This window comes from Artibeus jamaicensis, unplaced genomic scaffold, assembly GCF_021234435.1.
Source record: "Artibeus jamaicensis isolate MK-2021 breed Jamaican fruit bat unplaced genomic scaffold, CSHL_Jam_final contig_391, whole genome shotgun sequence".
NCBI lineage: Eukaryota > Metazoa > Chordata > Mammalia > Chiroptera > Phyllostomidae > Artibeus > Artibeus jamaicensis.
The window spans coordinates 6,732,816-6,756,868 of NW_026521814.1; the positions used below are offsets into that span (position 1 = coordinate 6,732,816).

Here is a 24,053-nt window from a genome sequence, read left to right on the forward strand (position 1 = left end):
ACCTTAGAAACTGTGACAGACACCCCTTCCGCCACTGTTAAAGAATATAATGATGCTATTTCAAAATTCAGTCCGGTAAAAAAAAAAATCAAGTTAGTTTTCAACTGTGCACTGGTACCTTGTCATGTTCCCTCTTCCATCCCCCCCATCCCTGCCCTCTGCAGGCCACAGCGGGAGCTGCAGCAGCACAGCTGGAAAGCATGACAGTTGCCTCCTGGCTCTCACACTCCCCCAGCCCTTGCAACAAGTCAGAGAGGCAGCCTGGGTGGGCTACTCCATGGACACTGGTGTCTGAAAGACTACACCATTTATTCTCAATGATATTTATTTCAGCAATTCATTACACGCTGCCTAATATAATTATTTATTATTTCCTATGTCTATACCTTTATTTCCTTAAACTGAAATGCACTATGATCCTTAAAGGCCAGAGTTATGTTTCATGATATTCCCCATGGTAACTTCCCCGGAAGTAGTTCAGTCTACTTGGGGATGAATGACTGTATCAGAGGATATTGAGTGGACCTTTCCCTGTTGCCAGAGGATTGGTTCCCAGGACGCTAAGCTAAAAATAAACAGGCATCAGGTACCCCATAATCTAAAGAGTTCTGCAAATATTAGGGGTCTGCCACTGCAACGCTTATTAGTAAGTGACCAAAACGGCTATACTAGACCCAACCATGACCTCTAATTCCTTGAGGCCCTATCTATAAAATAAAAACTAGAGGGGTGGTGGCAGAGCTAAGGTGCAGAATGAGAAGCAATCTTTAGCTGTGAATTATCAGTCCAGAGAGTATGCCGAGACTCCTCACTACCAAGCCTACTGCAAAAGCCTCCCAAAGAGGCACTCAAAACGTCACAGGTACCTGGCAAGCCTGGAAGGTTGGCACCTCACTCCCCAGATATTTATCTGCTATGGGGAAAAGGTATCTATTGGACCTACCCCTAACTACCTGAACAAGGAAAAGAGAACTAGTAACAGCGAGCACAGCAGAGAGAAGGAGCAGCTGCACAGCCTACATACACACTCATGGCACACTTCGCCAAAGCAGTCAGCTGGAAGGCAGCCAGGCCAAGCCAGCTCACCACGGCTCTTCTCCTGAGGACCTATGTCTCACCTGCCCAGGTGAAAGGAAGAAGTGGAACTGGCCCAGAACTTTTCAGAATGTCCCACCCAGGTCCCCACCAAAGAGCCAGCCTTGCACAGTTGCCTCAGAGGGCACTGGCAGGCAGGCAGTCTTTGAGAAGTAAGTGACAACAGAGGAGAAAGTAGTGCAGAGAGAGGAGGGTGAAAAGAGTGAAAGAGCTGATTCTGTCCCCTTCTCAGCCAGAGGGGACAGATGGGGGAGGGGACAAAGGCTAAATTGGTTATGTAAGGTTGAATTCTGGACTAGACTTAACTTTCATATCCTAACTGACTGGAAAATGATGGCCTACTGCCCAATACGCCATTAAAAGATGGGAAAACAACAGTCAACAAAGCTCTTTTAAGTGAATAACTAAAGAAAATAAAACTTTCATTTTTTTATACTAGAAAGTACAGATTATTAAAAAAATGATTGCAAAAGAATAAAGGAAGAATTAAGTATCTAGTAGCCCTGATTTTTTGTTCCCCATTTTCTTTCAGATCTTCTGGAAGAGGGCAAGGGAGAGAGAGAGAGAAATTTTGAGAAACAAAAAAAGGTTCATTTCAGTGTCCTGGATATGGCTAAAAATACTCCAAGCAGAATCTATACTCTCTCTTCAACAGAGCAGTCAGCCTAATGCAGTCAAAAGGCCAGTGTGACAAGGGTCCTTGGTGTGATTTACAATGTAAGAGTTTAAAATGGTGTGGCCCATACTGTGGTAATAAACATTCATTGTAAGCCTTTTAAAGGACTAATACTTCATCTGAACATTTTCAGAGAAAGCTCTCTCTTTGCGGGAGGGAGCAAAATGGTATAATGAAGCCATAAAAAGAGGCTGTATCAAAGTGCAAAAATCCAATGGCTTTTTCACTGAGCTGACCTTTTACCTACTCCACTGCCAGAAAATCTAGAACCAATTCCAGACAAATGTACAAAGTACGATTTGACTGAATCCCCAGAGCCTCTCCATTAAGACAACAAAGCAATCAGCTGGCACACAGGCAAATTTTCTACGTGGGGAATTAAAAAGTCACCTTCCAGTCCCCACTGCCACGCGCTCTAACGCGCACAGTCTGTGTGAACACGGGGCCCCAACCTGACGGGTGTGGAAAACCAACCCTGGGTCCCTGGGACTCCCTGCATCAGAGAAAACAGTTTGCTTCCCCACCCAGGGCAGAAGCCTTCTGGCACATCTTTGAAGAGAGAGACTTCTGAAAATAAAAATGAGCCAAAGGGTTTTGAAGACGACTTACACAAACATGTTATGGCCAGGCGTACTTTACGGCATCCCCAGTCTCCAAATTCATTTTAAAATCCACCAAATCTCTTTCTCTCTCTCATTTTTTGGTGGAGATGACAATTACTTAACTACCAACCTCCCTGAGGAAACTCACTGAATTAAGTAGATTACTAGAAGAGAGTACAGAGTTTTACTTTCTGAAAAGTTTTTAAAAGAGCAGTTCTTATATTTGCATGATAGTCTCATTTTCGTGTGACCCAGCGACTGGGAGCTCTTAAGATAATCTCTAGTCATGAAGCCAAAATCTGATATAATGAAGATCCTTATCAAGTAATGGGTTTTTACTTCGTTACCGTTCCCTAAAATATAGTGAATATTTTTACCTCTCCCTCAGTCTATGCTTTTACATTCAGGTAGGTTGATGGTAAACACTCTCGGGAAACTAGGATTAGAGTGGAACTGCCTGAACTTGATGAAGTATACCTAAAACACCGACAGCAAACACCATACTTGATGTCAAGAAACTCGAAGCCTCTCACTAAGGCCAGGGCGAAGGCCAGGCTGTCCCCTCTCAGTACTTCTTTTCAACATCATATTGGAAGTACTAGCTAATGCATTAGGATAAAAAAAGAAAAAAGTATACAGATTGGGAAGAAATAAAACCATCTTCACAGATGACTTGATCATCCATGTAGAAACTTCAAAATAGGGGGAAAAAAGACTCCTGGAACTAAATATGTAATAATAGCAAAGTTGCAGAATTCAAGGTTTATAGAAGTCAACTCCTTTCCTATTTGAGGGGAGATCAAAAACCCCTGAAATTTATTTATAGAAAATTGTATATTTAATCTTACATGTTTAAACTTCAGTCACCTTTAAAGTATTCTCCATTTTATGCAATACACTCATCAAGATGTTTTTTCCACTGTTCAAAAAGGTTTTTGAACTCATCGATTTTGATGTTTTTTAGTGCTTCCACTGTTTTTTGTTTCACCTTTTCCACATTGGCAAGACATTTCCCTTTGAGGACTTTTTTCATCTGGGGAAACAAAAAAAGTTGCTTGGGGCAAGATCAGATTATAGGGAAGGTGGGTCATGCCGTTTTTGGTCAAAAACTGAACACTCAGCAGGTGTAGGCAGGTGCACTCATAAATCACCCATCATGCAATGGGCAAACATGTTGAAAGAGTCTTAAAAAAATTCACTGAAGCCAAACACGGCCTTGCACAACAATGCCAAGTGGCACACTGATACACATGGGTTCCTAGAACACTCACCTAGCAGAGGAAGCCTGTACTCCAAAGGGCCCACCCTCCGGAAGATAATTCCAGTATTTTTGGGTCCCCCCTCATATACCAGCAATGAACAAGTAAATCTGAAGAGTAAAAACATAATATTGTCCTAGCTGGTGTGGTTCAGATAGGTGGGGCGTCATCCCATAGACTAAAAAGTCATAGGTTCAATTACTGGTCAGGACACAAACCCAGGTTGTGGGTTCAATCCCTAGTCAGGGCACAAATGAGAAGGCAACCAATGGATGTTTTTCTCTCACACCCATGCTTATCTCTCTCTCTCTCTCTCTCTCTTTCTCTCTCTCCATTCCTCTCTCTCTAAAAGCAATGAAAATATGTCCTTGGGTGAGGATGAAAAAATGAAAAGAACTTTATCTGTTAAAAAAAAAAGGTGATTTAAAAATTTTTATTTTCATTAGCACCCCCCAATGGAATACCCAGATACAAATCTAATAAAATATTTACAAGATCTGTATGAGGAAAACTTCAAAACTTTGATGCAGGAAATCAAAGAACTAAATAAATATATATCCCATATTCCTAGATAAAAAGACCCATATTGTCAAGATGTGAGTTCCTCCCTGCTAGAATCAATGCAGTTCTGACAAAATCCCAGCAAGTTATTTTGTGGACACCTAGCAAACTTCCTCTAAAGTTTATCTGAAGAGGCTAAGGGCCCAGAAGAGCCAACTCAGTGTTAAAGTAGAACAGCACACGGAGGGCTGACATGACCCAACCTTAAGACTTATTGTAAAGCTGCAATAATCATGACAGTGCGGTGCTGATGAAAGAACAGAGTGTATATCCATGGAACAGGACAGAAAACCCCCAAATATACTCTGTAAGTATAGTCAACTGGTCTCAAAGGAGTAAAGACAATAGAATGCAGCAAAGACGGTCTTCTCAAGAGATGGTGCTTGAACAATAGGATGTGTATGTGCAAAAGAACATCGGGGCACAGACCTGACATTCTTTTAAAAAGTTCAGTTGAAGTGGATTACAGACCTAAACCTAAAATGCAAAAACTACAAAAATGCTAGAAAACATTAGATGACCTTGGGTATGGTGATGCCTTTTTAGATACCATACCAAAGTCACAATCCATGAGAGAAATAATTGATAATCTGGACTTCATTAAATTAAAAAACTTCTGCTCTGTGAAAGACGATATCAAGAGAATGAGAAGACAAGCCACAGACCCGGAGAAGACATTTGTGAAAGACATTTATGAAAGACATATATGACGAAGGACAGTGGTCCAAAACACACAAAGAACTTTTGAGACTCAATGATAAGAAAACAAAGAAAAGAAAAAGAAAAAGAAAAGAAAATTGGGCCACATACCTTAACAGACACCTCACCAAAGAAGATATACACATGGCAAATAAACATGTAAAAAGATGTTCCGTATCATATGCCATCAGGGAAACGCACATTAAAACAACAATGAGATACCACTACACACCTATTAGGGCCACATTCTGCAACACTAATAGAAACAACACCAAATGCTGGTGAGGATGCGAGGCAACAACAACTCTCCTGCATTGGTGGTGGGACACAAAACAAGCTGCCTTGGAAGACAATTTGGCAATTTCTTAACAAAACTAAACATGCCCTTACCAACTATCCAGCAATTGTGCTTCTTGGTATCTACCCAGAGGAACTGAACACTGATGACCACACAAAACCTGCACATGGATGTTTATAGCAGCTGTATTCGTAACTGCAAAACTTGGAAGCAACCAAGATGTCCTTTTGTAGGTAAATGAACAAGTAAACTGCATAATGTACAGTCAATGCATATTATTCATAGAAAAGGAAACAAGCTATTAAGACATGAAAAGGCATGGAAGAACCTTAAATGCAGATTCCTAAATGAAAGATGCCAATCTGAAAGGCCACATATTGCGTGATTCCAACTATATGGCATTCTGGGAAAAGGCAAAACTATGGAGACAGTACAAAGATCAGTAGTTGACAGGAGTGTGGAAGAGGTTTCAACAGATGGAGCATGAAGGTTTTGCAGGGCTGTGAAGTCCTGCGTGATACTATAATGGTAGATCCATGTCATTACACATTTATCCAAACCCCACAGAATGTGCACCACCAAAAGTGAGCCCTAGTGTAGAGTACGGGCTTCCAGTAATAAGGATGTGTCAAAACGAGTTCATAGATTTTGACAACTAAACCACTCTGTTGGGGATGCTGATAATGGGGAGGCTAAGAATATGTGAGGTCAGGGGGTAAATCAGAAGTCTGTATTTCTTCTTCTTAATTTTGATGTGAACCTAAAACTCTTAAAAAAAAGTCTTAAAGTCCAGGAAACCAATTCTCCACTACAGCCTCCTGAAAAAGACGCAGCCATTCGGACTACTTGATTTTAGGTCCGAGACTGAGTTAGGTCTCTGCCTTACAGAACAGTAAGATAATACATGTGTGCTGTTTTAAGCCCCCAGGAATGTGGTAATCTCTTAAGGCAGATAGAAAACTAATACAATGTAGGGAAAACAAAGTTTTCTAGAACGCTGGGAATTGCAAAATGATGTTGAACGTGTATTCTAGGAAGTCTGGTTTCTGTAGGGAAGGGGAAGTTAATGCAAAGAAAGCCCCCAAACTGAAAGATGCTTGTTACCTTCAACATTTTGAGAAAGAAATCTTACCACTCATTATCTCCAGGGATATGGTAACGGAGAACTGAAATAGCTTTGCAAATAGTCCTCAGAATTATTCAGCTCTGATCAAGAGGACAAGTCCTAAGAGACAACTTTCCCCAATAAAACTGGAAAGAGAATTTTTAGAATGCTAAGAGCAGCAGGTTACTTCTGCCACAGCTAGGACACGCAGAACGTAAAAAAAGGTAAAAAAGACAGCCTCCGCATAGTCACAGAAAGGATAACTTGAAACACTAAGGCATCTGTTAAAATTTCAGGCTATTGCCAGCCAAGGTATCACATAATTAACATTCATTTAAACGCCACCAAAGCTTTTTAAAATGCCCACCATTTTTAATACATTTCCTCTTCAGGTCTACACGTACGATGACATTAAAAAGCTCATGAAGAAAGGAGAGTTCAGGGAAGATGTGAATGAAAGTCCAGGAATGTGACCAATTAGTCTGGCAACCAGGACCAGCAGGCCAGAGCACTGGGGAACTAACGATGAGAGAGAGGAGAGCGAGGAGTCTGCTCCTGTGCAGGGTGATAATGGGGTGCTGTTCCTGGCACAGACAGTGCCTGGTCATGGGACACACGCAACTCACTGCAGTTCTCTGAGGTTAGATAAGAGCCCCCCTGAAAACAGCCTGCATCAGCGAGTAAGTCCTGGGTAAGCCCTAGAGGCATACCAGCTTCCACTGTGCAATAGCCTATGGAGTCGGAAAGACTTTTTTCTAATGAACTAGGGATACTTCTACCAGGAAGGGCGTCTGAAGGAAGAAGCATGTCACACCGAAAACTCACACGCTGCAACTCAGTCCTGAGACCCGGAGGCAGGAACAGCCAGTGGATACCCTGGGAGAAGCAATCCCAGCTGGGTGGATAGGAAGGGAAGAGAACACTCCTGCAAGGACCATCATCATTCAGTGCGGCCTCTTTTATCTCTCTGCCACAGAAAGAATGTCTCACAGCTCTCACAGCGTGGAGTCCATGTGCTTTACCAAACAAGATACAGATATTACACCCAAAATATCACCTTACTTGGGAATTACTTCAGAGGAAATCTAGTAGAGAGTTTTGGTTTTGTACACATTTCTACCACATCTCAAGTAAAGAGCTGCACACACGAGGGTCTTGTGAGGCACCCTGATGTGAAACGCGTGGGAAACCTGCCTCCAGTTAAGAATCCTTCAGTCGGCACTTGTGTGCCCCACACTTAGGAAGTGTCTGTCACATGCCAGGCACCGTGTCGGGCTCTGAAGGCCTAAACACAGTGTCACCTCTCCAAATGTGTATCTTGGACATGACTTCCTCCAAGCCCAGAAAGCAGCCAGGGGAGGATTTCTTAGAGAATGCGCACCAGAAGGGAGAAGCCCGGAGAAGAGCAGCAAAAATGGAACCCTATGTTTGTGTTCTACCGTTGCAAGTCCCACTCAGGAATCCTTCACACTGTGGCTTCACCGCAGTGCCTTAGTTAAAATGCTGCCCCCAAAATCCAGGTCCCACACAAGGTTCGGAGGCGGGGTCAGATGCTACAGGGAGAGTGAGAGCTTCTGCCAACCCTTACAATCCCCATGTGCTTTGATACTGGGCTTACTCCAGGTTTCTCAAAGTCTGAGAGCACTTCCCCATGGTCAAAATTCAACGCTAAGAGGGATTTTTCTACTGGGCAGTTTTCAATATCATTTTTGCACATATAAGCTTTTACACACTGCTATACTTAAAAACTGGGAACTCTGTAAATATCAAATAATAATTTGTAAGCAGTGTGTTTTGGCACACTCAGTCAAAATATAAGGTAGCCATTTTAAAAGATTATGTAGATTTTATACTCATTCATTTGAAAAGATATCAAAGACATTACTAAATGAAGATCATACAACACTATGTTTAATAAAAATAAAATTACAAAATAATATTAAAAATTTTAAACTATACAGTAACATAAGTCTAGAAAAAAGACTAGAAGAATTTTTATCAAGAGGCTAATAATGATGTATCTCTGGGTAGTGAGAATAAGAAGGATTTTACTGGGTTGGCCAAAAACATCTGTTACATTTTTTTTCCATAAAATAAAAGACACATTTTTCATGGTCCCCAATAACTGTATTGATTTAGATATTTTGAGTATATCAGCCATCTCCCACTATTAGCTGCTAGTGGATAGAGGCCAGGGGTGCTGCTAAACATCTTCCAATGCATAAGATAGCCCCCCAGCAAAAAATTATTTGGCCAAAATGTCAACAGTACCAAGAAACTTTGCAAACCACTTTTCACATGTTCAATCAGTCACAGCACCTTCTCCATACACTACACAAATCTTTTTTCATGTTTCAGTTGCATTTTTACCTTCCTTAAAATAATAAAGCATAACACACTGAAAATGTTGTATATTTTCTTCCATCTTCAATATTAAAATAGCTGTACAGAAATTCACCATTTTGATAAGTTTTTAAAAATGCACACTGATATGACAGCTATCACAATACAATCTAACAAAATTGTTTTGAATGATGTTAAAGACACCTAAGCACTACCAGAGCCATGGTACAGAAAAAACTAACAAATCTCTCAGCAAATACAATATTTCTTGTTCTTATTTTTCTTTTTAACTTATTTTGATTTTCTAAATTTCTAAGATGACCATATATTACTAAAAAACACCCAACTCTATACCTTCCCTATTGTTGACAGTATTTTTACCAGCAGGAAAATTTTGTATATGCAAAAGGCATATAACACTCTGAGACCCCGTATCATCTACACTGACCCTCTCTCCCTGCAGCATACCGGCAACAACACTAACTTCACATTGGGAGACTCAGTCCAGCCTGGGTGTTCAAGCTCTGCGACTGTAGGAGAGTTACTTTATATTCTTAATATTTCTTTTAATCTGTGGGCAACACATGCAAAATGAAAAAAAAAATTAAATTGGGCAAGTGATGTCGTAATGCTCTTAAAATTGTAAAACACCATAAATGGTTGCTCTTTGTATCATCATCTTTAGCATCTCCTCCAAAATATTTTCAAGTGTTCCGATCACAGTATTTAATGATGAGTTTATGAGGAAACAGTGTTCAAAGAACATTTATGGGAAACATTAATGAAGAGACGGGTAAATGTAACGATCCTAAAAGTATATGTTTCATATTGCATTCAAAAACGGAACTGAGTAGAGTACAGCCACAGGGTCAAGTGCAAAAGTCTAGGGACCAGCGTGTTACACAGACCTTGATTCAAGACCTGTTTCTGCTCCTTCTGAGTTGCACAGCATTGGACAACTTACTGCCCTGACTTCACACCTCGCTCTCTTCGGCTATGAAGTGTCAGTAACAGTCCTGATGTTGTGGAGGGTTGACGATGAGTATAAACCACACAAGGCACACATAGGAACGTCAGCCTTTTGAAAGATCCCACTGACCATTAAGCCAACGTGTGTAACAACAACTTCAATTCCCAGAGAAATGGAAACAACCAAAAGATAATATTCAAAACATTAAGTAAAATGCCAAATACGTTTCATATTAAAGAACTGCATTCCTAGTAGCGTGTTGCCTACATAACAATACATAGAGCTACTGGAAAACAAAAACAAACATTGCCTTGTTAGAAATAATTAAGTCTGATAAGGCTCTTATCAAAGACCATAGCCTGACACTGCCCTTGGATTCAACATAATTATTACTCCACACAAAATTTGGATGCTGGGGGGCGGGGGGAAAACACTGTTTACTGTGGAAACAAGTAGCCCAAAGGCAGCATTTGGAGAAAAGGGCTCTCACCTTCCCGTAACTACCCACAGTCTCCCTACTCACCAGTCTCCCTACTGCGTTCCGCACTCTCTACCTTGCTTTAGAGTCATGGGTGCAGGGTCAGATCTCTCCGCCTACACGCTAAGGTCTTTGAGTGGGGAAACCCTGTTCGATTCATTTCTGGACTTTCAACAAAGCCAAGCACACAAAGAGAGCCATAAAGGAGTACTTTGTTGGGTGGGAAAGAAAACATGTACTTAAAAGCATTGCCACAATTGAACACTATGCCTACACTACTTAACCTTTTGGGGGAAAAATTAATCAAGCCTTTGAACCACTTATCTAGTAAGAATATGCAATTAACCTGATTTTACAGGTTAGAAGTTAAGGATTATAATCCTTCCTGAATGATAATATGGAATTTGAATTTAGCCATACTGATGTTAAAATAGTGATCAACACTGTTTTTTATCAACTTCAACTTTCTTTATGAAATTATAATTTACTAATTATAACCGCAGTTCTTTAATAAATTAAAATGATAAGTCAAATAAGGCAATACTGTCATGCCAAAGAATTATTTTGAAAATACTCTACTCAAAATATTAATTTTCCCTATAAGCAGGAGAGCTGTTTTGTTTGTCTGGGGTCTTTTTTTTAACTGGCCCATCAAGGGCCAATGACAGCGATACATCATGACAAGCTAAATCCATTATGAGCACACTGATGGGTTGGACCCACCAGAACATCTGTGTATGACAACAGCTGGTTCAGCTGCCTTCAGCAAAATTCGACGTAATCCACAGGGCTGAGCTGTCAAAGAATGCACAGCATCCGACACAAAGGAATTAACAATTTAGCCAAATTCATTGTTTTTCCAAATCACTGAGCCTGATTCTAAAAAGCATATGTTTTATGTCAAATACATGACTATTTTATTTTTTAAAAATATACTAATGGAAAAATATGGGTATAATGTTTACCTCAAGCCAGAAATTGTACTACAATCTACTGACAGTATATAAATTATAAGCTGGCCCCATTTGGTATTTTCCTCTTGAGGTGTGTTTTACAGGATTCCCTTACCTTGTACCTGACTTCATGATACTCACTTTTTTTTTTTTAAATAACAGATCACAATACAATATACACAACGGGCAAGAGAACATTTGGAGAAAAGTACATTAAAAATTCTGTTTTAACTATCTCCACACAGCATTTAACTGGAGAGCTACAGTCTAATCCTTTTTCTCCAACACTGCATATAACAAGTCAGTTTTAAAAGCAAGTTAAAGCAGTATTATATATATTATTTTTCAAGGAGGTAATTAGCCTTTGCCTCCTCAGCCTTTTGCCTATGATTACCAGAGATGAATAAAGAAATTAATGGAGAAATACACTACTTGTAGCTACTATGTATTTGTCTTCTCTGAGAAGTAAAATATCTCCCAGTTTCCAACTTACAGAATGTGTATGAGGTTTACCTGGCAACCAGGGGTGGGGTGGGGGGGGCGAGCACATTCCTAGCAGGTAAGCCTGTAAAATGCTATGTCAAAAAGAAAGTCAGAATGACCTTTCCAAGAGGTGGAGAGGGCAGCCATCCATACAGCACGAGTTAAGAACTAATGAAAGGCTGGCTCGAATGGAAGTCTCTACCCACTAGCCTGTGGAGCATAACACACATAAATGTCTTGCCCAAATGACCTTTGGATAAGGAAGGCAAGTACACTCTTTTCCAACATCCAAGAGCCACGCACTGTCTAGACCAGTGACACAGGGAGGATCAATCTGTGTGTGTGTTCCTACATATGTATATGTGCATATTTATTTATATATGAATAACACACATGTCAGAATCTTGATGTAGGAATGAAAAGGGTAAGAGAGGGTATGGATTTTCTAAAATCTGTTAAACACTGGCCAGAATGACCTTTCAGCTCCGTTTCACACGGACTGGTTAAGGAGATGGCTTTTCTGGGCCCAGAGGCGGTGCCAGTGATCCAGAGTAAATTTCACATGGGGAGTGAGGCATGAAGAAGTCATATGGCAGGTTCCTGGCACTCGGTGAGCTTGCGGCTTTGCAGGTTCTGAGAGAAGGAAGGCAGACCTATGAGTGGGTGCTGGCGGTGAGAGAAAAGGGTGGGAGACCACCACCCTGCACATGAGAGATCGCTGAGACCAGTTCTATAACACATATGTGTTTACAATGTAAACAGCGATGATAAAACTGGGGCCTGTGTGCATGCTCATAGAAGCCTCTCTGAATGTTTTCAATGCATCATGTTCCTGTTTCAGTTACATCAGGCACACACACACTTATACTGAGACCCCAGGGTCATGTCCTTACACTCACAATCACTAACCTCAAGTGGTCACTGGTGCCGCCTGTCCATCCCACCTCATCCCCCTGGCAAACCTACTCTCCAGATCGCCTACACAATTATCTCCTCATTTCTCAAACCCTGATCATCTTTTCCTTCCTCACTCTCAGTTGATGCCTTATTTTACCACAAAAACAGAATCAACAGAAGAGGACTTCCGCATGTCCTGACCCAAATCCACCCCCGTCTCTGCCTGCCCTCCATTATGGTGGCTGCATTGCCCAGCAGGTGACCTCTTTGTGCTCCTACGGCTGCCATCTACATGCACACCTAGCTATCATCCCTCCCCCCAGCCCCGAGGACACCAGGCTTACACTGCCCTTTCCCTCATCCCATTCTCCCTTGTCTATAAACATGTTTTTTTAAAAAACAATCCTTTCACAGCATATTCCCATTCAACTATCACACCATTTCTTTAGTCCCCTGTATATAGCAAATTTCTACCAAGAATTAGAGGTACTAACAAGTTACTTATCCTTGCTGCCTCATGTCCTCTCTTGCTACTGTGTCCTGAACCCATTTCAATCAGGCTTTTATCTCTACTACTTCAAACAACTCTTACCATGGTCAATAATGTGCTGCGTTTTGCCAAAGACAATGGTGAATTCTTAGCTCCCGTTGTACTTATCTATTAATAGGTGTAGCTTTTCACGCCTCCTTTTGTTTTAAGGTTTTATTTATTTATCTTTAGAGGGGAAGGGAAGGAGAAAGGGAGAGAAACATCAGTGTATGGTTGCCTTTCATGAGTCCCCTGCTGGGAACTGGCCTGCAGGGAACCTGCCTGCAACCCCAGTATGTGCCCTGACTGGGAATCAAACCGCAATTGTCTGGTTCCCAGGCCCGCGCTCAATCCACTGAGCTACACCAGCCAGGGCTCCTTTCTTGAAACACTTTCTCTTGTTTACAGCAACCCGGTTCTTTCCTCCACCTTCACCAGCCTCTCCTTGTCCATCAGCTGATGGCTCCACCTGCGGGCACTGCCAGACAGCACACCTGACCACCACTCTTCTCTACCCACATCACCCCTTAGGTGATCTCCTATAATGTCACAGCTGTAAGTACTGTATATACCAACAGTTCTCCAATTTATATCTCTTGCCTCGATATACATTCCCTGTGAGAGCTAGACTCATGCACCCTAGATCATGACACAGATATCCACTAAACAACCCAAATTCAATGTGTCTGAAACTAAACTCTTGACTCTAGCTCAACCCGCAACTCCAACTCTTTTCTCCAACTCAGGAAACAGCAGCTCCATCCACCCATGCTTCCAGGACCGATCCGTGAGTAGTCGTTGAGTTCTCCCTCCTTCAACAAGAGTCCAGAAGTTGTGTGCCACCTCCATCACTCGCCACCCTGGTCCAGGCCACATCGCACTCTGCTTCCACCCAGAATGTCTCTCCATAAAGCAATCACAGTGCTCATTTTAGAATTTAACTCACATCATATCACACTCTTCTACTCGCAAACCCCCAACGGTTCCCACCCACTAAGAAGGAAATCCAAAATCTTAACCACAGGCTATACCGTGCTACATAATTCAACCCCTGCTAACTTTCTGACCCTACCCGCTACTTCTCTGTCCACTCTGGTGCCCTGGCCGTTTTCCTAACTGCTTATTATTAACATGCTGCCCACTCAGAACATTTGCAATCACTGTTTGCTCTGCTCAGAACTCTTTTCTTCCAAACAACTTTATGGCTTGAATCCTCAGTTCCATCAGTGGTCTGCTCAAATGTCAGTTTATTTAGGCAGCCATTCTGTGGGAGCAAAATTGTATGATGCCTCCAATATTCCCATCCCTCAGGTGTACAAAGGGGCACCCCAAAAAACTGGAATTACCTTCTAGAGGGTGGGGCCCTTGCCGTACAGGCCTCCTCTGCTGGGTGAGGGATCTAGGAACCCACCTGTATCAGTGTACCAGCAGACGTTGTCATGAGAGGCTGGATTTGGCTTCAGTGAATTTTTTTGAAGATTCCTTCAACATGCTTGCCCATTGAATGATGGGGGATTTGTGAGCACACCCTCCCACACTGTGCTGAGTGCTCAGCAGTTTTTGGCCAAAAATGGCATGACCCCTGTGCCCCACTTTCCCTGTTCACTCAATCTTACTACAAGCGACTTTTGTGTTTCCCTGGATGAAAAAAGTCTCAAAGGGGCATATTTTGCTGAAGTGGAAGAGGTGAAACAAACAAAAAAAAATGGCAGAAGCACTAAAAGGCATCAAAATCGACTGAGTTCAAAAACTGTTTTGAACAGTGACAAAAAAGTCTCGATAGGTATATTGCATCAAATGAAGAACTCTTTGAAGGTGATTGAAATTTAAACATGTAAGAATACACAAATTTTTATAAATAAATTCCATTTTTAGGGGTCCTCCCTTTTATATGTCCTGCATAATCCTCTCCCCTGAGAGTGAATGGGATCTTTAAATAGGATGGGCCACCATTCTTATGATTAAACGTTATGAGGAAAAGGTGAAGGCATTTTGCAGATGCAATTAAATTTCCAAATTGGCTAATTCTGACCAACTCATGAAGGAGATATTCCTAGGTAGCCCTGACTTAATAAGACTGGCTTAACCCTTTAACGGGAAGACTGAGTCCTCCAGTGACTCGGGAGATGGTTTCTCCTGTTGCCCTTGGTAAAAAACAAGTCCTGGAGTGAGTTCTCTGTGGAATGAAGTGGTCTGAAGGAGCTGAGCCTCTCAGCCCATACTGCAAGGAACTGAATTCCAACATCAACCAGATGAGCCTGGAAGAAGATGCTGAGCTCCAAATAAACATCTGAATTACAGCCTGTGAGACAGAGCAGGGAAACCATCTAGGCTGGGCTCAGACTTCCAACCCGAAGAAACTGTGAGACAGCACTGTAGTAACTTGTCACATGGCACAAGAAAACTAATATGCCTTCCTCAATAAGGAATAGCAGCACTCTGTGTGCTTTCTATCCTCCTGACGGAGCTTCTCCTTCAGAGAACTTGGCCTATCATTATAACACCAACATTTAAATTGTTCCTCTCCCCACCTCTAAAACGTAAGTTTCTGGAGGGCAAAAATTTGTTTTTTTCCTCCTCTTGAGATGTGTTTACATAGCACCTAGAATAGCACCAGGCACATAGTAGGTACCTAATAAATATTTATAGGAAGAATGAATGCATTTGCTATTTACATGTATATCAGCACAGAGTGATCACAACAACTTAATAGCATTTAACTTTTAACTTTCAAAGGCTATCCCTTCAAGAAGTCTAACAGTATATTCTGAAAGACTCAAAAGTTCTCAAATATGAAAAACACATTTAACAAAAATCTTGTAAAACTATAGGGGGAATGTACATAAACAACCAGGCAACAACGTGTGTTTGCTGAAAATAAGTTCTACTAAAAATCATTTCCATATTTTTAAGCTGTTTCTCGGTGGTTAGATTCAGGAAAATACCATTGTTAAAGCATGTCGATTTCAGCAACACTTTCAATGGATCCATTTATGGTATCCTTCTGAAGAGTAACAACCACTAAAAGGCGGGGAGTTGATAGGATTTGGTTCTGGCTTGAGCAAGTACAACATAAAATACTAGTTAATTGTTGAAAGTCACCTAGACAATGAGCAGTTTCTAGCAGATGCCAGAAGCTCTGTCCCCCTTGAGAACATGTTAAGCAACGTTTTGGATAAAGATGTCAAAGACAGGTTTATCGGGTTGGCAAGTGATGATATCCAAATGCTGTAACTAATATGATATGTTGACAGGAAATGCATGGTGGGTAAGCAGTGAGTCAAAACCAACAGATTCATTATTACATGGAAAATGTTAGAGAGTGTTGAAACGCAGCTCAGAATTAGGTTTGATAGCTCTTCAGATGAAAAAAATAAAAATCAGGTTTAGTTTGAGTCTTAGATCATGTTAAATCTGCCACCAAAGTACAAAGATATTTCAAAAGGCGATGAAAACTTGAGCTGATTTAGGAAAAATATAGTGAAATCACACAATCTTCCTAGTGTATTCTAGTCTGTTCAGACCACATCTGGAGTCCTGTATGTAAATATAGGTGCTACATTTAAAAGGGATAATGTTGAACTGGAAAACAAGTTCATAAAGAGAATTCCGAGGTAAAATAACTTTTACAGTAAATTCCTTTCCTACAAGACTTTTCTTAGAACTTTAATGTTAACGTTGCTTGTGATTTCCAAAAAATGTGTATGTGTATGTACAATACATGGATACCATGGACACTGTTTCTGAACTTACAAACTTGGGAAAACCACCACCTAGACCCACGAGGAAAAAGGCAACAAAAGCAGGGGCAGACTAAGCATCAAGAGAAGTGAACCGGGACTATGAGGGGGATGCAGAACTGTATTATGAGAAGCGCTGCTCAACTGCCATGTACTGCTGTGCCTAAGAGAAGAGAAAGACGCGCCTTACAAAGACAGGAGTACCTCAATACTCGTCATTAGTTTGTTCTGGAACTCGTGTCGAGTGCCAGAACTGATGGGTACTGACCATGAAGCATTTTCTCTCTCCTGGGGCGCCTCATGACTTATATACAAGTTCTAGCAAGTGCAATGAGTCCTGAGCAAGTGCCACGTGCTGAAACATTTTTCTCTCGTCAAAATGTGACAAGTACAGGGTTTGACAAGTTCTGAAGCAGAGGAGTACCAAGGTATGACTTATGTGGTACATACAACGCTCAGAGAAATGATAAAATGCATTAGTTCTACATTGTTGTAGTGTGAGGCTTCAAATGTTTTGACACACTCTCCAGATGATTTTTGTCCAGAGAGGCTGACAGTTCCTCTGTGGGCCAGAATTTGAGCCCCCCTGAGCCCAGAACAGAAGAGCCAGCTGGATCTTCAGGAGGAAAATGAGTCATCCCGAGGAAAGCCTTTCAAGTTCATAGGGGTGATTGTGGAGAAAGAGTGAGCTGAAGGGTAGGCAGATGCTGGGTAAATGTTCGGCGGGGACACTAGAGATTCCTGCATAAACCAAGTAGGAGATTGGATGACTGGGTTCTAAAGGTCACTTCCAACGCTGCACTCTCAGTGGACTAGACTGTAACCTTCGGAGTCTGGCCCACACCTGCATCTCAGTGATAAACATTGGGCCAGGCACAGAGTGGGTTTCTCATAAATAGAGGTGGACTGAATGAATAAAAAAACAAGTAAAAAATAAATGAAAGGACTGCCTGGTTCCAGAGTCAAATGAGTAGGGAATGAGCAATTTCATTCCTCGGGGATTGCGAAATACACTAATTGTGACTCATAATCAAGACTACTTTGAAATATTAAAAAAGTGGTCTTATAATAATTTCACTTCTTGACTCAATTAAATCACACCAAAGGTGGTTGTGAGGGACCCCTGGGAAGTATGTGAAAATGCACTGCAGATTGTAAATGACCGTCAGAAGGAAGGGGTGATTAGGGCAACGATAATCTGACAGATTACGATAACTCGGAGGGCTGGAAACTAACCTCAAAAACGAACTGTGTTCTACAGTCACATCTCTGAAAACGGTCCGTTAGCCATGTGCTTTATGTGTTTAATTGTCAAAGGAAACATGTATGACTTACTTTAAAACACCTTCAAGAACGCAGCCATATTCTGATTGAGCTCGTAAATTAAGCTGTTTACAATTAAGTTTAAGCTCATTTCTTTTCTTTTGAGATGCCAAGTTCTTAACAGAGAATATACATTAAGATGGATCTTAAAATTTAAAAATCCTTGAACTGGAAAGAGCTTTCATTCACTAGATTCAAAGACTACACTGTCAGGCACTCTGTTTGTACCCCTTTCCCAGAAGACCAAGGTTTCTTTCCAAACAGATCTGTCATTTCTCCACAGTGGCTGATCAAACCTGCCACTGAACAACGCTCTGAACAGGCAACCTGTAGTACAAGCATGGTTTCCTTCTGACAGAGACCGACTGCTGAAGGGTGAAGGAAACTCATTAAAAATCTCTTACTGTGATCTCACATTGTAAAAAAGAAAAAGGAAAAACCCAAGAACGAACAACAAGGGAAAAAATGTGATGAAGGGTACGTCGAGCCTGCGGACACACTTGGATGCTGCTTTTCTGTCTTACCCTTCTTCAGTAAGCAACCGGAAGAGAGCAATTCGTCCTGGGAATTGCACACAGGGGCTCTTGCGGGAAATCAAGTAAGTTAATTTCATTCTATGCTAATATTATGAAAGACTAATATTATGCTAATATTATGAAGGAGTTAATAAAAAAGATCAGAATACTGTACTGCAGGATAAATAATACAAAATAAACAACCATATTGCTTACCTTAATCTTAAAACGAGGTTCACAGCACAAGAAGATTCTCTATAGTTCTCACTAGCGTTGGGTAGGCCCTTTAAAAGTAAAATAGCAAACAAGTGTTATAAACTCAGGAAACAAACAAATAAAATCGTGACATCCCTTGATTCATATATACTTTTTTCCTGGAAATTTCAAAACTACATCTTTATATGTGCTGGTCTTACTTCCACAGAACACCTCTGTGTGAAGGCTGGAATGATGCTTCATCCCCATCACAACTGTGAACACTAACATTTCATATAGGAAGCCTCACCACAGGATGAGCCCTTTAAACAGTTGGGGTAAGTCTCAGTAAGTCCAAAGGAGAAGGCTTAGCCATCTAATTGGGCACCTTGCGGCCAGAGCCATGGGCTGTTCCCCACTGGGCTATGATGATGCACAAAGATTTGTTGGGGGACCTTAAACCTCAGGATGCAGAGGAAGGTAGAACCCAGTAGATCAGGCCACTGTTTGGTTCTCCTGCCTTTCTCAGCTACATCCTATTTCCTTGAATACAGATCATCAGTCATGGATGCCTCTACTCCATAGCCTGTCACTACTCCTATGAATCACTGGACAGAAGTAGACTACCCTGTTCAAGTAAGAAAATAAGGAATTTCAGGTCAAGCCTTGGCTCTGCCACTGATTAGCTATGTAACTCTGGGAAAGTCATTCTCTGAACCAGTTTTTCCATCTAGAAAATGGGGATAATGCCTGCCTCAAAGGACTGCTGGGAGACCAAAATCATAAAGTAAGGCATAAACTACAACATGTTATATAACACTACTTATCCTAATCTCTTTTCCTATGTACTCTCTTTGCCTTCTGGCTCATTAGTTTTCCTAACTTGCCTTTCATCATTCAACCAATCACTACAGTTTATCTCCAGGTGTTTTACTAGTTGTCTGATACAGTGTAAAGACCCAGACTAAACTCAGCCACTGCCACTAACCAGTTGTGTGACCTTGGGTGAGCCACATGACCTCTGCAAACCTTTGCTTCCTCAGATTTATTTTATTTATAAAATAAGGGCCAAGGACTAGATATCTGACCTCGAACAGGCTTCTGCAACCATGAAGTCAGACTCTGTCTCCTCAGTATACAACTGTTTCATAAAACACAGGGCATGTAGGACAGAAATGAATTTCAGTGAAATAAGCAGATTTGGGGACAAAACACATGATTCCTGAGGTTAGTAAAGCTTGACAGCATAACCAGTGTGGAGCAGAGGGCCTGCCTGTTGATTATACAACAAAACCCGAGTGAGCGCCTGCACTCTGGCCCCGAGTCCCTCCCTCGTTCCTCCCTGGACTGCTCCTGGCCTTCCATCAGCGCCCAACACAGCTCATGGCACTCGTCGCCCATCATGCAACGTTTCCCATAAATGCATGTCACAATCACTGAACTACTACTTTTACAGGGCAACTTGTAGAGATCAATTGGCCCATGAAATTCAATGATAAAAGAATTATGGAAACGGGTTGCAGAAATCCAACCAGGAGCAAAGAAGAAAAGTACCAATTAACGATAGTGTTCCATGCTTGGAATCTAAGTGAATGGTGAGTCATTTTGTTCCTTCCTCTTATTTCACACAGGACCTGTAATTGCAGAAGCAGCCTGGTAACCAATTCTCTCTTGAACCCATCACTTAAAGGTTGGAGGCCCTGAAAATCATGGTCAATAGTGACAGTATTCTTTTCTCCATATCTATTTTAAAAAGAGAGTTTATAAGACCCTGATGTGGAAGCACTACCCAGAAAATTGTCTCTTTCTAAAGAGTTTTTCTGTGAGTTTTTCTAAGAAAAAAAATCTGTTCATAAAGCATCTGAAACAGAAAGGACAGGTGGAAAAACATACCTGAGAATCCTTCACAGAAAGGGACTGTATCTGCTCGGGTACGCCGCTGGCGTTCACCGCGACCTGTTGAGAGAGCCACCATTACAGCACTTGGGGAAACCAGAATGAGACGTCAGGGTCGGTGTGAGTACGTTAAGTCCCAATTATCAGAGACAAAAAACTTACATAATTTAAGTACTTTTAAAGCACTATTTCCCAAAGTTCTGTCCTTTCACTCTCTGCACTGGAATTACCTAGGACCCATATTAAAAAGATTCCTGTGCCCACCCACCCAAATTCAGAATTTCATGAAGATGGGAGAGAACTGTATCTTTAACAAGTGTCCCAGCTGAGCCTTATGCTTTCACAGAGCCACTGGGCTAGAGTGGAAGGCATGGGCGATTTGACCTTTTCAACTCCAGAACTGAAAGATGCGGCAGGACCATTTTTTCTTATCCTATGACTTCATCTCGGGTTAAGGGCCTCCTAACAATGAAAGGATGTTAGGACTAATACTAACCTGCCCCTCTTGTGATTATTTTAAACAACTTATTCACTGGATTTCAAAATATAAAAGGGTAGCTGGGCTTTTAAAACATTCTCTTAAACAGAAATGCCTGAGTGACAGGTTATATTTTTCTCTCAAAGTTGGAAACCCAACACTAATGTGATACCCAAAATATTTTTGGCCTCAAACCCTACTTTTGTGAACTATGCCCTGAACAAAAATCGAAAGACAAAAACAAAAACTCAAAGAGGAACACCAATGGAAAAAAAAATACGAGTTCCCATTTCTAAACTTACTATCAATTCTTAAATAATCAGAAAGCATCAGAAATTCTTTGTACCAAGAGTTTTCTAAAGGTTAAGAACATAAAATTCTTAGTCTCTTTGTTTCCTCAACAATAACTATGTTGGTAATGAAGTAATAGGGGAAAGAGCATGGGTGTCCAAAATTTACTTTGAAATGCATCACAAAATGAGGATAGAGTGATGAATAGGTGCACGCACATGTGATAAAGCAAACATAGTAATGGTGGGTCTAGGTGACAGGTATGTGGATGTTCATTGTAACACGTTTTTAAGGTTCCCACATTCGAAAAAAATTTCATGCAAAATTGTTGGGGGAAATGACTACATTAGAAGAACAACAACCTGTCTTCTTCAGCCAGCCGGAGGGCCTGGACCTACGCCAAAGGACTTCTACAGAATCTTCCAGGCCAAGTCCACAGCCTTACTTTAGGTTTGAGATACCACAAAAAAACACACCAGCATTTCCATAGTATCCCACCTTTAGGCAAAGAACCACTGTAATCTGAAAAACCTTAATGGCATTTATTACAGGGGACAACTTCTCTTCCCCCTGAGAAGCCCCCTTATTCCTGGGCAATCACCAGGAAGGAAAGACCGTTAACTGGACTGGGGGCTGGAACCTCATGCAACCTACAACCTCACTCACTGTGCAGATGTAACCACACATGTAATGAAGGGATCGGCCTCAGACTCTCACTGGTCCATAAGCAACGAGGGCAATGCCTCGGAAAATGTGCAGAGACGCACGGAAGTGGTAGATGGGGAGGCTCGCTACACAGAACATCCTCCTTGAGAACCAACTGTAGTCTCCAAATATCACCATTATAAGGCCATTCTACCTGTTAGGGCGTGTCTTTTGGGCACACATTTTCATATGTAAAAACTTACAAGAAAGCTAATACATACCCAGCCGCCTTTCATTGACAGTATAATATAAATTTGTCTACTGGAATATTTTGGCTGTTAAACAGTTTGCTTATAAGAAGAACATCTAAGACAATGGTATTTTGATAGGAGGGGGAAAGAAGAATAACAGATTAATATCGGACACTGCCCTGGAAATGGCCTCTAGGACTGGGTGAAAGAGAAAAGCCCCCTGGAATGGAGGGGAGAAAGGGACATCTGCCTTCTGATTTTCATAGAGCTCTGTCCGATCTTCTCTTCTTCTATTGCTAGAATTACGGTGGCTAAATGCAATCTGTTATCTTGGAGTGGATCCGGGAACGGAGAAAGGATGCCAGTGGGCAAACTAATGACATACGAATGGAGACAAATAGTAATGACAGAGGTGACAGTAAGGCAGCACCGCTGGTTCCTCGGCTGTGACCAACACATCAGGGCTCCACAAGGAACTCGTGCGGTGGAGGAGCCTGGGTGCGGCGGAGGTGGGAACTGTCGGGGTGGGAACTGCGTACCGCACCTTTACAGCTTCTCCGCAAATCTAAAATTACTCCAAAATAAGATTTTCAAAAGTACAGAAGATTTCTGATTAAAATCTCAGTTTTATTACAACTAGTCAGAAAGCCAATTACCTGCATTAAGAACACCTTTTAATGAGTGGTATAAAAGTGTTAAGTTAAAGCTGTCTCAGATTTCAAAGGCTCAGTAAAGAAATTTGGAGGGAGAAATCAGCATTTCCCTCCATCTACAAATACATATATGTTTATATGTTTATATGTATATTTATATATTTAATATATAAATTTATGTTAAATTTCATATGTGAAATTTCAATTTATTTAAATTTGTATATTTATTATATAAATGTTACTTGTATATTTATATATAAACATATATACATACACACACAAATATGAGAGCTAATAGGCATTTGGAAAACACCATGTCATGAAAAAAATTTTTAAGATAAAGGCAGTTTTAATAATCAGGCATGTTACTCACTGGAGTAACATAAGCTTTCGCATTGTGACTAATCTCTAATGTAAATCCACACCAAAAGTACTTCCTTCTCAGAAGAAAATTTCAGAGCTGGGAACCAGAACATGTGCACAATTACCGTGACCTGGACTCTAACGAAATTCCGCAACAGGCCCCTGTGTGCACATGCCACTGCTGTCTCACGTGTCCAGGTGTCCTTTTCTTATCAAGACACCAGTCAGAGTTGAGTTGGGCCTACCCTAAAGGTCCTATTTTTATTTTGTTATTACTATTTTTTTAGCACTTACAGAGGAAAGACCTTGTAAGGACACGGTGAGAAGACAGCTATCTGCGAGCCAAGCAGAGAGGCCTCAGAAGAAACCAAACCTGCCAACAACTTGATCTTGAACTTACAGCCTCCACAACTGTGAGAAAATACATTTCTGTTGAGACCCTCCCCACCCCAATATGAACACATATATATGACTCTTTCCTGTCTATGTGGAAAATATTTTTGTCAAAAAAATACTGTTAATATCCAAATAACACATTAGTTAGAGCAATTTTTTAAACCATTTTATTTCTTTATTTTTAGAGAGGGAAAGAGAAAGAGACGGCAAGAAACATCAATGTGTTTCTTGCCTCTCGCACGCCCCAAACTGGGAACCAGGCCCGCAACCCAGGCATGTGCCCTGACTGGGGATGGAACCAGCAACCCTTTGGTTCACAGGCCTGCACTTACTCCACTGAGCTACAGCAGCCAGGGCAG

The 24,053-nt window shown here is 41.3% G+C and overlaps 1 protein-coding gene across 4 annotated transcripts in view; it reads right to left on the reverse strand.

Annotated features, from left to right (window-relative positions):
* The window catches only part of STK39 (serine/threonine kinase 39), a 279,398-nt gene that overhangs the window by 96,423 nt on the left and 158,922 nt on the right, over window positions 1–24,053 (reverse strand). For all 4 annotated transcript variants that reach the window (XM_053665140.1, XM_037140707.2, XM_053665141.1 and 1 more), the window contains 2 exons: window positions 20,615–20,677; window positions 18,743–18,810 (listed from right to left, as the gene is read on the reverse strand). In XM_053665140.1, the coding sequence (XP_053521115.1) occupies window positions 18,743–18,810; window positions 20,615–20,677 (131 nt within the window). The remainder of the gene's footprint in view (window positions 1–18,742; window positions 18,811–20,614; window positions 20,678–24,053) is intronic.